This window comes from Bos taurus, chromosome 26 (assembly GCF_002263795.3).
Source record: "Bos taurus isolate L1 Dominette 01449 registration number 42190680 breed Hereford chromosome 26, ARS-UCD2.0, whole genome shotgun sequence".
NCBI lineage: Eukaryota > Metazoa > Chordata > Mammalia > Artiodactyla > Bovidae > Bos > Bos taurus.
Window position 1 is genome coordinate 44,364,070 of NC_037353.1, and position 14,454 is coordinate 44,378,523.

General features: G+C 38.6%; 1 protein-coding gene across 8 annotated transcripts in view; it reads right to left on the reverse strand.

Annotated features, from left to right (window-relative positions):
• Positions 1–14,148, reverse strand: part of EEF1AKMT2 (EEF1A lysine methyltransferase 2) — a 70,892-nt gene extending 56,744 nt beyond the window's left edge. For 6 of the 8 annotated variants that reach the window (XR_009493025.1, XR_009493026.1, XM_024986043.2 and 3 more), the window contains exons 1-3: positions 14,007–14,148; positions 11,816–11,881; positions 11,193–11,307 (exon numbers count right to left, since the gene is read on the reverse strand). Coding sequence is in view for 6 of the 8 variants with exons in the window: in XM_024986043.2 (XP_024841811.1) it covers positions 11,193–11,307; positions 11,816–11,881; positions 14,007–14,116 (291 nt within the window). In the remaining 2 variants the exon portion in view is untranslated. Of the gene's footprint in view, positions 1–11,188; positions 11,308–11,815; positions 11,882–14,006 lie in introns of all 8 variants that reach the window. The other 2 variants (XM_059882103.1, XM_059882104.1) reach the window with 2 other exon arrangements.
• Positions 14,149–14,454: the final 306 nt, after the last annotated feature.

Below are 14,454 nucleotides of genomic sequence, written 5' to 3' on the forward strand. Positions count from 1 at the left end.
TCTTTGATCACTTTTATTTTCAGTCTTAAGATCTAGTATCAAAAAAAATAATCTAACACCCCTTCTTTGATGCCAAACTCCTATTCTTTTAGTGATCTCAATTCGCATTCTTTAACAGCTTCGTTTTCTCCCCGTTTCCCTCACTTCCTTCTCTATCAGACCTAGAATGCAGGATGATTCTGTCAATTGACTCTTAACTAGTTCCTGCTTCTCCACACTTGTTTACTCTTCCCTTGGACTGTATAAGAAGCATACACAGACATTTTAAGTTCCTAGAACATTCATTCTCAAACTATTGCCAACATTTTTCACATTCAGTTTCTGGCACTCAGTGAGAAATAAGCAGACATTCAAGGGAATAATAAATGACCAAAAACTAAGAGGGAAAAACTTATATTAGGAAAAGGCCCAAAGCAGATTCAAATAAAAGAATGATCAGAAACAGATACTTAATGCAACTTCCCTATCAGTACAGTGGTTAAGACTCTGCACATCCACTGTAGGGGGAAGCCCTGGTAGGGGAACTAAGATCCCACATGCCACAGTCAAAGCAAAAAACAAAAAAGAATGAAACAAATCCTTAAAACACTGAAATAAATGACAATCTGGGGAATTGTAACAGAACTGAAACCTATAACAAAGAACCATACAAATAAGAAAAATTTTAAATGAAATAATTAAATTAAGAAATTCAAGGGTGGGCTTGATGGCAGACTGGACACAAAAACAAAAAATACTGAAGTGGAAGAAAGGTCAGAAGAAAATGCCACTGTTAAGCACAGAATGACAGAAGGATGGAAAATTAACAACAGGAAAGAACATAAAAGATAGAATATGGCACAGAGTATTAAGATCTAAATACATATAACAGTCTTAGAAAAGGAGGAAATAAAAATAGGGCAGAAGAGAAAATGACATATGACTGAGAATTTCCTAGTTCTGACAAAGTATCTGAAGCCACAGATTTAAGAAGCACTATAAACTCAAGGCACAATAAAAACAAAGATAATACAGTATAACATACATCTGACACAATATACAATTTATATTATATACAAATAGTATAATATATCTGATGAAAATCAAAAACAGAAAAATCTCAAAATCATTCAGGGAGTGGGGTGGGGGATACAGTATGACAGATTAGCTTCTAAAGACTAACAATAAGACTGATGGCTAACAATAAGTCAAAGAATGAAAGCCAGGAAACAGTGAAAGGAAAATGCCAATCTAAAATAACACACCCAGCAAAAAAAATGTATGTGTGTGTATACACACACACGCATATATCTCCATCAAAAAGGTAGGCGATCACTGAAAAGAGCACCAAATATGAGCAATGATTGTTAACATCACAAAAATACAGGAAACCAAACATTATATAACCATCTATTAAATTTACTTGTTTAAAAACTGAATTTGATAAAAATCTGTGGATCGGGGTAAACAAACCTTTTCTTTAAAGGAACAGAGCATAAATATTTGAGGCTTGGCCACTCACACAGTCTCTGTCACACCTACTCAACTCTACTACTGTAGCACATAAACTATAGATAATAATGTAAATAAGTGAATATAGCTGTATTCCAAGAAATCCTTATAAAAACAGGGAATCCTAGATTTGACTCATAAACTATATAGTTTGCTGACCCTTATTCTGGATCTAACTCCCAACCTACAGAAAACACAGGGGACAGAAAATATGCTTAAATGGTACTATAAAGATGCAATTAGAAAGTCCACACCATGGAAAATCATTGGGATTAATAAACTACCTTCTACAATAAATAGATCACCAAGTTAAATAAACAAACAATATACAGAGAATTTAAAGAGCCTTAAAGACTATCAACCAACTGCAAAATGTGGACTCAACAGCAGAATGGAAATGACAGAAGAAAAGTCAATGAACTTGAAGACACATCAATGCTAGTTATCAAATCTGATCCATGGACAGAAAACTAATTGGAAAAAAAATGAACAGCGCTTCAGGGACCTGTGGGACAATAAATACAAAGAGGCCTAACTGATAGTTACAGACTCTCAAAAGGAAAGAATGTTATTGAGGGGAAAAAAAATTTTAACACAGAGAGCCTGAAAACATCCCAAATTTGACAAAAGACATAAGTTCTTAGATTCAAAAAGCTCAGTGAACTCCAAATAGGATAAGCAGAAAGAAATCTAAGCCATGGTACATCATGATTAAAATGCTAAAAACTAGAAGAAAATGGAAAAAATCTTGAAAGCATTCAGAAAAATGATGCATTACTTACAAGAACACAACCATTCAGACAACTGCAGATTCTTCATAAAAAACCGTGGCGGTTCTGGGACCTCCTGGCGGTCCAGTGGCTAACACTATACGCTCCCAACGCAGGAGGCCTGGGTCCCATCTCCCTGGTCATGGAACTAGATCCCACATGCGGCAACTGAAGACCTTGCACGCCACAAGAAGATCACAGAGCCCGTGGGCCACAACGAACCCAGTACAGCCAAACACATTTCATAATAGTTTAAAAAAAGCTATGGAAGTCAGAAAGAAGTGACACAACATTTTTAAAGTGCTGAAATAACAATTATTAAGAATTCTATATTAAGCAAAAACATCCCTCAGGAATGAAGGTGAAATGAAGACATTCTCAAATGAAGGAACACTAAGAAAACTTCTAGCCAGCAAAGCTACTCTAAAAATCATCCCTGAAGGAAGTTCTTTAGACAGAAAGTAAACAATATTAATTCCAGAACAAATACACACACTCAGAAGATCAGGAATGAAGAAAAAACTGCAAAAGTATCTTTACTTACTTAACAACTACTATTAACTACTATTCTCCTTTGACAGGAGAATACAAAGGATAATTACAAGATTATCCAACAGGATTTTCAACATATATAATGATAATATTTAAGACAACTACAACATAAAGGAGGGAAGATTAAAAAACTCAAATGTTCTAAGGTTTTTACATTCCACTTGAAACGGTAAAGCATTGATTCTAAGAAGATTGTGTAAATAATGTATATTATAATCTGTAGTAAAAAAGCTCCAAACACATTAAATATTGTTTAGTCACTAAGTCGTGTCTGACTCTTTTGCAATCCCATGGACTATAGCCTGCCAGGTTTCTCTGTCCATGGGATTTCCCAGGCAAGAATATTGGCATGGGTTGCCATTTCCTTCCCCGGGACCCACAGCAACCACTAAAAAAGCCAGAGATATAGTCAAATCCTTAGAGCAACCACTAAAGAAACTATACCAAGACATTTGTATAGATATATCTAATTAAAATGGAATACTAAAAAATGGTCAAATTAACCAAAATAAGCAGGGAAGCAGAAAGGAAGAATGAAAAACAGAGGTAACAAAGAAAAAAAATAATAAAAATGGCAGACCTAAATCTAAATGTAAATGTTCCAAATAGAGCAATTAAAGGATAGAAATTCAAAAAAGATTTTAAAAAAATGACCCATCTATATGCTGGCTACAAGAAACTCACTTCAAATATAATGATACAGGCTGCTTAAAATGAAAGACTAGGAAAAGATGTATCACGCAAAAACTAATATAAAAATGTTGAACTTCACACCCACAAGGATGGCTATAATCAAAAGGACACATACTAAAAAGTTCTGGTGAGAATATGGAAAAAATGGAACTCACAAACAGTGCTCATGGAAATGTATAAAGATATAGCCACTGTGGAAACAGTCAAGCAATTTCTCAAAAGGTTAAATATAGAGTAACCGTATGGACCTGGTTATATACCCAAGAGAAATAAAAACATATGTCCACACAAAAACATAAACAAATTTTCATAGCAGCATTTTTCACAGTAGCCAAAAAAACAGAAGCAACTTAAAAGTCCATGAATTGGCAAGTAGATAAATAAAATGTGACAAATCCATACAACAGAATATTAACTGGGCAAGAAGAGGAATATAGCATTGATACATGCTACCATATGGATGAACTTTGAGAATAGTATGTTAAATGAAAGAAGCCAGACACAAAAGACCACAGATTGATGGTTCCATTTATACAAAATGTCCAGAACAGACAAATCCACAGGGACAAAATGTAGATCAGTGGTTGCCAAGGACTGAAGGGAATGGGCAATAAGGAGTGAACGATAATGAATACAGGGCTTCTCCTTGGGGTGATGAAAATCTTCAGGAATTAAAACAGTGGTGATGGTTACACAAATTTGTGAATATACTGAAAACCACTTTAAAGGAGTAGATTTTATGGCATGCAGATTATATCTCAATTTTTTTTAAAGCTTTATTATTAGCATTAAAAGTGAAATTCAAAGTAAAAACTACCAATGTTAAAGAGGAACATAATACAGTAATAAACAGGTCAATTAATCAAAACACACATACAATCCTAAGTGTGTATGCTCTGAACAGAGTTTGAAAATACATGTAGCAAAAAATGACAGAAATAAAAATTAACAGACAAATTTACCAGTTTGGTCAGATAGACACTTCAACATTACTATATCCATAATTAATAGAATAGAAAATCAGTAAAGGTATAGAATTGAATACCACCACCACCAAACACCATAAATCTAGTCAACACATTCTATCAGGTAACAGCAGAACATATATTTTTTTTTTTCAAGTGCATGTGAAACATACACCAAGATGGATTATATCCTGGATAATAAAACAAACACATTTAAAAGAACTTAAATCATACAAAGTATGTTCACTGATACAATCTAATAAATAGGAAAAGGAGTACGACAAGGCTGTATATTGTCACCCTGCTTATTTAACATATATGCAGAGTATATCACGAGAAATGCTGGGCTGGAAGAAGCACAAGCTGGAATCAAGATTGCCGGGAGAAATATCAATAACCTCAGATATGCAGATGACACCACCCTTATGGCAGAAAGTGAAGAGGAACTCAAAAGCCTCTTGATGAAAGTGAAAGAGGAGAGTGAAAAAGTTGGCTTAAAGCTCAACATTCAGAAAACTAAGATCATGGCATCTGGTCCCATCACTTCATGGGAAATAGATGGGGAAACAGTGGAAACAGTGTCAGACTTTATTTTTGGCAGCTCCAAAATCACTGCAGATGGTGACTGTAGCCATGAAATTAAAAGACGCTTACTCCTTGGAAGCAAAGTTATGACCAACCTAGATAGCATACTAAAAAACAGAGATATTACTTTGCCAACAAAGGTCCGTCTAGTCAAGGCTATGGTTTCTCCAGTGGTCAGGTATGGATGTGAGACTTGGACTGTGAAGAAAGCTAAGCACCAAAGAATTGATGCTTTTTAACTGTGGTGTTGGAAAAGACTCTTGAGAGTCCCTTGGACTGCAAGGAGGTCCAACCAGTCCATCCTAAAGGAGATCAGTCCTGGTATTCATTGGAAGGAATGATGCTAAAGCTGAAACTCCAATACTTTGGCCACCTCATGCGAAGAGTTGACTCACTGGAAGAGACCCTGATGCTGGGAGGGATTGGAGGCAGGAGGAGAAGGGGACGACAGAGGATGAGATGGCTGGATGGCATCACCGACTCGACGGACATGAGTTTGAGTGAACTCCGGGAGTTGGTGATGGACAGGGAGGCCTGGCGTGCTGCGATTCATGAGGTCACAAAGAGTCGGACACGACTGAGCAACTGAACTGACTGAACTGAACAAAAAGAAAAAATCCCCAACAATTGGAAATTAAAGAACAAAGTTCTAAATAATCCATGGATCAAAGAGGAAAATTAGAGAATCCCTGGTGGTCCTGGTGGTTAGGGACTCTGTTCTTTTATTGCCAAGGGCCTGGGTTCAATCCCTGGTCAAGGAACTAAAATCCCAAAAGACACATGGCACAGCCAAAAAAAGAAAAGAAAAGAAAAAGAAAGCATATCAAAGTCTGAAGGGTGCAGGAGCACCTATAGGAAAATTTTTAGCATTTATATCATTAAATGATTATATCAGAAAAGGAAAATCTAATATCAAAAATCTAAAGCTTTTACTTTAAGAAGCTAGAAAAAAGAGCAAAAATAAATTAAAAGCAAAAAGAATGAAAAAATAATAAAATTAAGAGCAAAACTCATTGAAACTGAAAACATAAAAACAAGGTCAATGAAAAAAAAGCCAAGTTTTATAAAAGACAGGAAAAAATGAATTTCTAGCATCATCATCAAAGAAAAAAGAGAAGACAGAGTAACCGATATTAGGAATGAACAAGGCCCCATCAATACATATTCCACAGATGTTAAAAGGATAACGAGAATACAATGCAGAACTCTATACACACAAATTCAAAATGGACTAATTCCTCAAAAACTGCAAACCATGCAAACTCTCTCAAATGACTATTAAATTTAATCCATACTTTAAACCTTTAGTGAAGCAATCTCCAGGTTAAATAGTTTAACTGTGAATTCTACCAAACATTCAAGAAGAGACGACACTAGTGCTTCACAGTATCTTCAAACAATTAAAAAAGGAGACAATGCTTTCCTGGTCTTTTCATAAGGCCAGGGATACCCTGAAGCAAAAACCAGATAAGGACACTTCAGGACTGAGGGAAACTGCAGACAAATATCCCTCAAGAATGCAGACGCAAAAGTTCTCCACACAGTATTAACAAACTGAATCTAGCAATACAGAAATAGAATTAGGTATTATGACCGAATGAAGCATATTCCACAAGTTCAATACTGGTCAATATTTGAAAATCAATACAATCCACTGTATCAATAATCTAAAGAAAAAATAAACCTCAGGATTATATTCATTGATGCAAAAAAATTATTTCATTCTACTTTTTTACAAAATTCAACAGTCATCCTAGAAACACAAGGGAACTTCTTCAATACGATAAAGAGTATGTATCTAATAAGACCCTGCAGCTAACATACATACTTAATGGTGGAAAACGGAAGACTCCACCTAGGATGGGAACCAGGCAGAAATGCACCATCACCAGTCTTAGGCTATATGTGTATTAGAAGACCTATGTAGTGTCATCAGGCAGGAAAAAAAAGAAAGGCATACATATTGCAAAGAATCAAATAAACTTACCCTATTCATAATTAACATGACTGTCTATATAGAAAATCTCAGAAAATCCACCAAAAAACTTGTAGAACCAATTAAATGCAAGATTAAAGGACACAAGAGAAACAAACAAAAATCAATCATATTTCTAGCAATAAACACTGGAAACTGAATTTCAAAAACCAATACCACTTTAAATACTCCACACACACACACACACAAATACACAGGTATAAGTCTAAAAAATATGTACAGATCTGTATGCTGAAAACTAAACAATACTGATTAAAGAAATCAAAGAAGATCTAATACATGAAGAGACATACCATGTTCATGAATTGGAAGACTCAGTAAAGATGTCGTGTGTGTTAGTTGCTCAGTTGTGTCCAACTCTTTGCAACCGCATGGACTGTAGCCCACCAGGCTACCCTGTGCATGGAATTCTCCAGGCAAGAATACTGGAGTGGGTTGCCATTTCCTTCCCCAAAAGATGTGGAGTCTCCTCAAACAATAGATTCAGCTCAATTTAAACCAAATTTTCAGCATGGATTCTTTTGTAGATGTTTACAAATTAATTCTTAAATTCATTTGGAAATGTAAAGGAACTAGAACAGACAAAACAACATTTGAAAAAGAATACAGTTGAAAGAATCACACTACCCAACTTTAAGATTCACTGAAAAGCTACATTAGTCAAGATAGCATTCACAGAATGTCACCATGAATTCTTCCAAACATCTAAGAAACAAAGCCAATCTTACAAAAATCGTCTGAAAAAAATAAAGACAATTCTCATCTCATTTTATTAGAGCAGCATAACCTTGATAAAAAAAAACCTTACATTAAAATTCCAAATAAGAAAAATTACTGGTTAATCTCTCTTATAAAGCTATATACAATCTGCCTGCAGTGCAAGAGACCTGGGTTCGATCCCTGGCTCAGGAAGATCTGCTGGAGAAGGAAATGGCAAACCACTCCAGTATCCTTGCCTGGAAAATCCTATGTACAGAGGGGCCTGGTGGGCTGCAGTCCATGGGGTCGCAAAGAGTCGGACATGACTGAGTGACTAACAGGACACTATATAATTCCTAAGTAAAATACTACCAAATCAAATCCAACATTATATGAAAAGGATAATACACCATGACCAAACATGGTTTACTTCAGGAATGGAAGTTTGTTTTAAAATCAATCAACCACTAAAATTATCTCAATAAAATTGTCAATTAAAAAAAAAACTGAGGAGCCCCCACCAAAATCAATCAATTCAATTCTAACAAAATCAAGAAGAAAAATCATTTGATCATATCAGTGAATATCAAAGAAAGCAAAAGATCAAGTGCACTATCCATTAAGATTAAAAACTCTTAACAATCTAGAATATAAAGAAACATCATCAACTTCAATAAATACCTACAAAAGCCTAGCGCTAATATCATATTTAACAGTGAAATATTAGAAGCTTTCCTCTTACAACAGGCAGTGTTAGAGGGCTATCTGCCTTCATGATTTCTATTCTACATTGACCTAAAGAGTACACAGCATTTTAATAAATAAAATATTAAGAATGGAACAAAAGAAATACCACTATTATTTACACACGACATTAAAGTCTTTATAGAAAATTCACAAGAATCTATAGGACCTACTGTATCCCTATGGGAACTCAATCAATATTATGTAACACACTAAATGGGAAAAGAATTTGAAGAAGAATACATACACGTATATACATAACTGAGTCACTTTGCGGCACACCTGAAACTTTACTCCAATATAAAATGTTTAAATTTTTTTTTTTAATTTTAAAAAAGAATCTATAAACGAACTATTGGAAAGAATGTGTGACTCACTGGATACAAGATCAATATAAAACCTCCTGCACTTATACATAATAGCATAAACTATTAGAAAATGAAAGTTTAAAAGCGTAACAATAGCAATTACAACAACAAAAAACTAGGAGTCAATCGAGGAAAAATATATAAGATCTCTACAGAGAAAACAACAAAATACTACTGAGAGAAAATTAAGAACTAAATAAATGGACGAATTCATCATGTCCATGGATTCACAGACTCAACATTATAAAGATGTAAATCCTTCTCAAACTGATCTATTACATATCAGTTGGGTTTATTCTCGAAACGCATTTAACATGAACAGAATACAGGAAAAAATTCACATAATTATCTCAATAGATACAGGAAAAACATCTAATCAATAACAGCACACACACATACTTAGCAAAGGAGAAATACGAGGAAACTTTGGTCTGATAACAGAGTTATCTACAAAACTAACTCATTAGATACATCATACCTAACAGTGCAACACCAAATGCATTCTCTGAAAAGGGCAAAAAAAGACAAGGATGTGTTCTGTCACCACTAATTTTTAACATTCTCCCAAAGATCCCAACAGTGTAACAAGGGGGAAAAATTACAAAGGATTGGAAAGGAAAGATTAAAACTACCATTATTTACAGTTTGCATAATTATATGTGTGTGTGTGTTAGTCTTTCAGTCTGTAAAAGAACCTATAGTTAAACTATCAGTCACAAAGGATCAATCATTAGCCTCTACATGTAAGCTACTAAAATCCAAAAGAATCTATAGGTAAACAACAGAATGAGTAAGTAAAACTGTGATATAATCGTACAAAGAATCATATACAGCAACAAAAATGAATCAACTGCTACGAGCAACAAGTTGAGTGACTCTCACAGAATGCTGAGCAAAAGACACTGGAAAGCACACACTGAAGGCTTGCATTTACACATCCAAATTAGGCAAATTCATCTGTGATGTTAAAACCCCTGTGATAACCTTTAGAAAGGAAGGAGGAATAACTCTGAGAGGTTTAGTAGGGAATTCAAGGGGGCTTTCTGGAGTCTGTAATATTCTACATCTTGATTAGAGTGACAGGTCTGTTCACTGTGATAATGCACTGAGTCATACTCGTTTGGTTTGCACACTTTAATGTACATATGCAACACCCCAACATTTCAAAAAAAATTATTACAATTTTTTCTAATCATATTTCATGGCTTCAAACATTTGAATGGCTCCCCAAAGCCTAAAAGCAAAATCTAAGCTCTTACACATGGCATGATATGGCTCCTACTTTTAATCTAATCCTCCATTCTGTCTATCCCACAACACACTTTATAATCTAATTTACCAAATTCAGAGGGCCAGAACATGTTATGATGTTTCAAACCTTCATCCCTTTAAATACTGTTTCCACTTCTTGAAATTCTCTCCCTCTTTATACTCTACTCACACTCAACACAATTTCCACCAATCTTGGATATTAGCTCCTCTAAGACCCTTTCTCTTCCCTCTTCCCCAAATCACTCCCTTTAATCACTCCCTTTCCTACACTCAGCATATATATTATTGTGCACATCAAGCTATAGCATTAGTTATTCATGTCTATGTCAGTCTATACTGTACTGTGAATAACTCAAGCACCAAGGTCTAAATTTTCTTATTTCCAGTGCCCAGCACAAGGCTTGGCAAGTAGTAGTCACTTAATACATTTGACTGTTCTGTATATATCCTTACAAACTAAAACAGTAGAACTATCAAAGACGAAGCCTGTCTCACACTCCCTCCACAGCACTTGGCACTACAGGCATATAACAGCGGCAGTTTAGCTAGGAGCAGACCCTGTACCAAAACTTAGCTCCATGGACAAAACGCTCTTTGCAGACCATATGCAAAACAGCCTTCAAACCATGTGCTCACCTGAGAAGAGGGATATGTTCTATTGGAAGTCAAAGAATCACCTTCCTTTTATATTGCAATACATACAGATTTCCAGAGTTTTGAACTAGAAGAAACCCATAGAGATCACCTAGGTAAAATCTTTAAGAAAGAACTAAACCTGAGAAAAGAAATAAGAGCTTGTTCAAGGTCGAGACTACAGCAAGAAGGACCAAGACTAGAACTCAGATCCCCCGTTTTTCTCATTTAGTGCTTTCTCACAACCCATACAGTCTCCTCTCATACTATGTGACTCTCAAACTAAGTGGCATGACAGCTTTACTACTTAAGAGTTAGACTGCTGGATTAGACTGTTAGATTAGAGTATCCCTAATTGCAAGGTCTTTTTTCCTAATTTCATTTTTAAATTTGGCTCTAACACATGAATATTAATAGTACCAACAAGTTCAACCAGGAAAACACCATTTCCAGTTCCAATATCAAGCACTGAAGCATCCAATGGAATCTTGTGTTTCTGCATCCACCTTATTAGTCGAGTCATACTCTCTTCTCCAAACCTATTAGAAACAGAGAATCAGTCAGTCCAACTACCAAGGGCTAGAGAACAAAGGTTACAGCTATATCCCACCTACATAGCTTATTCAATACGCTCAATTAAGATTTTTTTTTGAAAGTAAGAAATACTACCTGTAAACTTAATCTTCATCTCTATTATTAAGGAGGAAACACCCCCAAGAATAGAACAGAATGGATAAGGTTGATATGTTACTTATCAACATTTCTCTACATCAGCATTAACATTTGTACATGCTGTTGGTTCAAAACTGCACTGCTTATTGAAAATGGACAATTATACAATCAGGGTTATTTCCTAAGACTGTCATCAAATTTATACCTAGGCCATTAAAAAAGAAAAGAGAGTGATTCTTTAAATCTACCCATTTAAGCCAGACTCAGTCCAAGGTTCCCAAGATTTTTACTTTCTCTGGGATAAGCACTTAAAAGATACACACACACCCCTACATAAGCTTCTGGATCATACTCCCACTATTTTCTCTAACTCACCAGATTTCTCCTGTATCTCCGTATTCTTGGAAAGTTTGCAGTTCTCTCTTATAGACAGCATCCCAACTATATAAATAATCAAATGCAAACCAAATTATTGAATTAAACTGTATTATGAATTCAATGTATAGTTCTCATACATTACCGGGATAGCTATGACAAAAACTTAAAACATTATTAGTGTTGATAAGTGCACATCGCTCAATCTCTTAACATCCTCGTGTTAAAAAAATGAGAGTAAATGTATACATTCACAGCACTCACAACAATGCCTAACATTAAAAACGGTGTATGTTTTAGCTTAAAAAATACAAAGGCGTATCCGTCCAAGGATCCCCAAGTCCCAAACACAAGTCCAAAACTGTACAGGCAGTGTCATTACAGTACATTTCACTCTCAAATGCAGAGATACGAGAATTTTCTACCAATGAGGTGATTACTCTCAATGGAATTCATTAAAGATAAGCTCCGCTTAAAAGTCAGCTTTAAGTTTAAAACTTACTCTTACTCCTTTTAAGGACTCTTCCCCCATCGATGGCCGCCTCTTCCTACTTCCTGTCTCTAGAATCCCTGGTCTCTCTCCCAGTTACCTCTCATCCTTACCTTTCCCCACGGTCAGTCATTCATTCATCTATCTACTAACCCACTAAATGGTTACTGAGCATCTGCTTAGGTCAGATCACTTTCTCCTATCCCAAGATGCTCACTGTCTCCTTGCTCCCTCCTTAGACCATCCCCGACTCCCACCCCTCCTAGCTTCCATGTCCCTGCCCTCCTCCACTGAACCTTCTCAGGTCCCTGCTGCTGCTGCTGCTGCTGCTGCTGCTACTGCTAAGTCGCTTCAGTCGTGTCCGACTCTGTGTGACCCCATAGACGGAAGCCCACCAGGCTCCCCCATCCCTGGGATTCTCCAGGCAAGAACACTGGAGTGGGTTGCCATTTCCTTCTCCAATGCATGAAAGTGAAAAGTGAAAGGGAAGTTGCTCAGTCGTGTCGGACTCTCAGCGACCCCATGGACTGCAGCCTACCAGGCTCCTCTGTCCATGGGATTTTCCAGGCAAGAGTACTGGAGTTGGGTGCCATTGCCTTCTCCATCTCCTTGTACTAGTAATGTACTAATAATGTACTACTGCTGCTGCTGCTGCTAAGTCGCTTCAGTCGTGTCCGACTCTGTGTGACCCCATAGACGGAAGCCCACCAGGCTCCCCCATCCCTGGGATTCTCTAGGCAAGAACACTGGAGTGGGTTGCCATTTCCTTCTCCAATGCATGAAAGGGAAAAGTGAAAGGGAAGTCGCTCAGTCGTGTCGGACTCTTAGCGACCCCATGGACTACAGCCTACCAGGCTCCTCCATCCATGGGATTTTCCAGGCAAAGAGTACTGGAGTGGGGTGCCATTGCCTTCTCCGTCTCAGGTCCCTAAGCCGGGCAATTGTCGCCCGGCTCCCACCCTTGCCCACCAGCCCTACTTGTCAGACCCACGCGCGCTCGTTCCCTTTCCTCAGTTCAGTTCAGTCGCTCAGTCGTGTCCGACTCTTTGCAACCCCATTAACGGCAGCACACCAGGCCTCCCTGTCCATCACCAATTCCCGGAGGTGGCTCAAACTCATGTCCATCGAGTAGGTGATGCCATCCAACCATCCCATCCTTTGTCGTCCCCTTCTCCTCCCGCCTTCAATCTTTCCCAGCATCAGGGTCTTTTTCAGAGACAGTTATTCGCATCAGGTGGCCAAAGTATTGGAGTTTCAGCTTCAACATCAGTCCTTCCAATGAACACCCAGGACTGATCTCCTTTAGGATGGACTGGTTGGATCTCCTTGCAGTCCAATGGGCTCTCAAGAGTCTTCTCCACCACCACCATTTCTTCAAGCCTACCTCCAAAAGCTTAAGACTCCCTAAAAAAGCCCAGTCAGGACCTTTAAGGCCCGCCCCGCACCCCACGGGCCCCTCAGACGTCAAAGTCTTTGAAAGGCCTGTTCACATGTGGCCCTCCGGACTCCATCCCGAAGGTCCCCCTGACTCTCTCCCAAGATGGCCCTTGCGGCTTCCACCCATCACGCCCCGCTCAGGCTCTCCCCATCTGCCGGGACCCCCACCACCACCATCACCACGTCAGAGATCCATGCCTCCGTCCCCTCTCCCGGGACCCGGGCCAGCCACGCTCACCCTCCCCTGCCCCGCGCCACACTCACTGCTCTCGGGTTCCCAGCGCAGACGGGACAAACCCACCCCCTTCGGGGCCGCACCCTGGGGACCGCGCCGCGCCTCCCGCGCCGCCACCGTAGTCCGCGCCCTCGTTCATCGCGCTCCGCGCCCCGGACGGCCGTTGGGGCCGCCATAGAGACGCGGCGCGGGCAGAGCGGACGGGCGGGCTGGCGCCTCTAGGAGGCGGGAGGCCACCCTCTCTACTGCTCCGGCCCCCGCGGGGTCGGCTGTTTTGCGTTCCTCCCGGCGCCGCCTCGGACCCTAGCCCAGGAGTGCACCGGGCTAGGCCTCCCCTCTGTCCCGCCTCTCTCCAGCCAGCATCAGACGCACCCACTGCTTCGGGGTGCCCGGCGTATGCGCACCTTAGATATGGGGACGGCTGTTTGTGAGAGACTATTCAAGCCATTGCATTTTGGAAAAAGCCCGGCGGTAGGG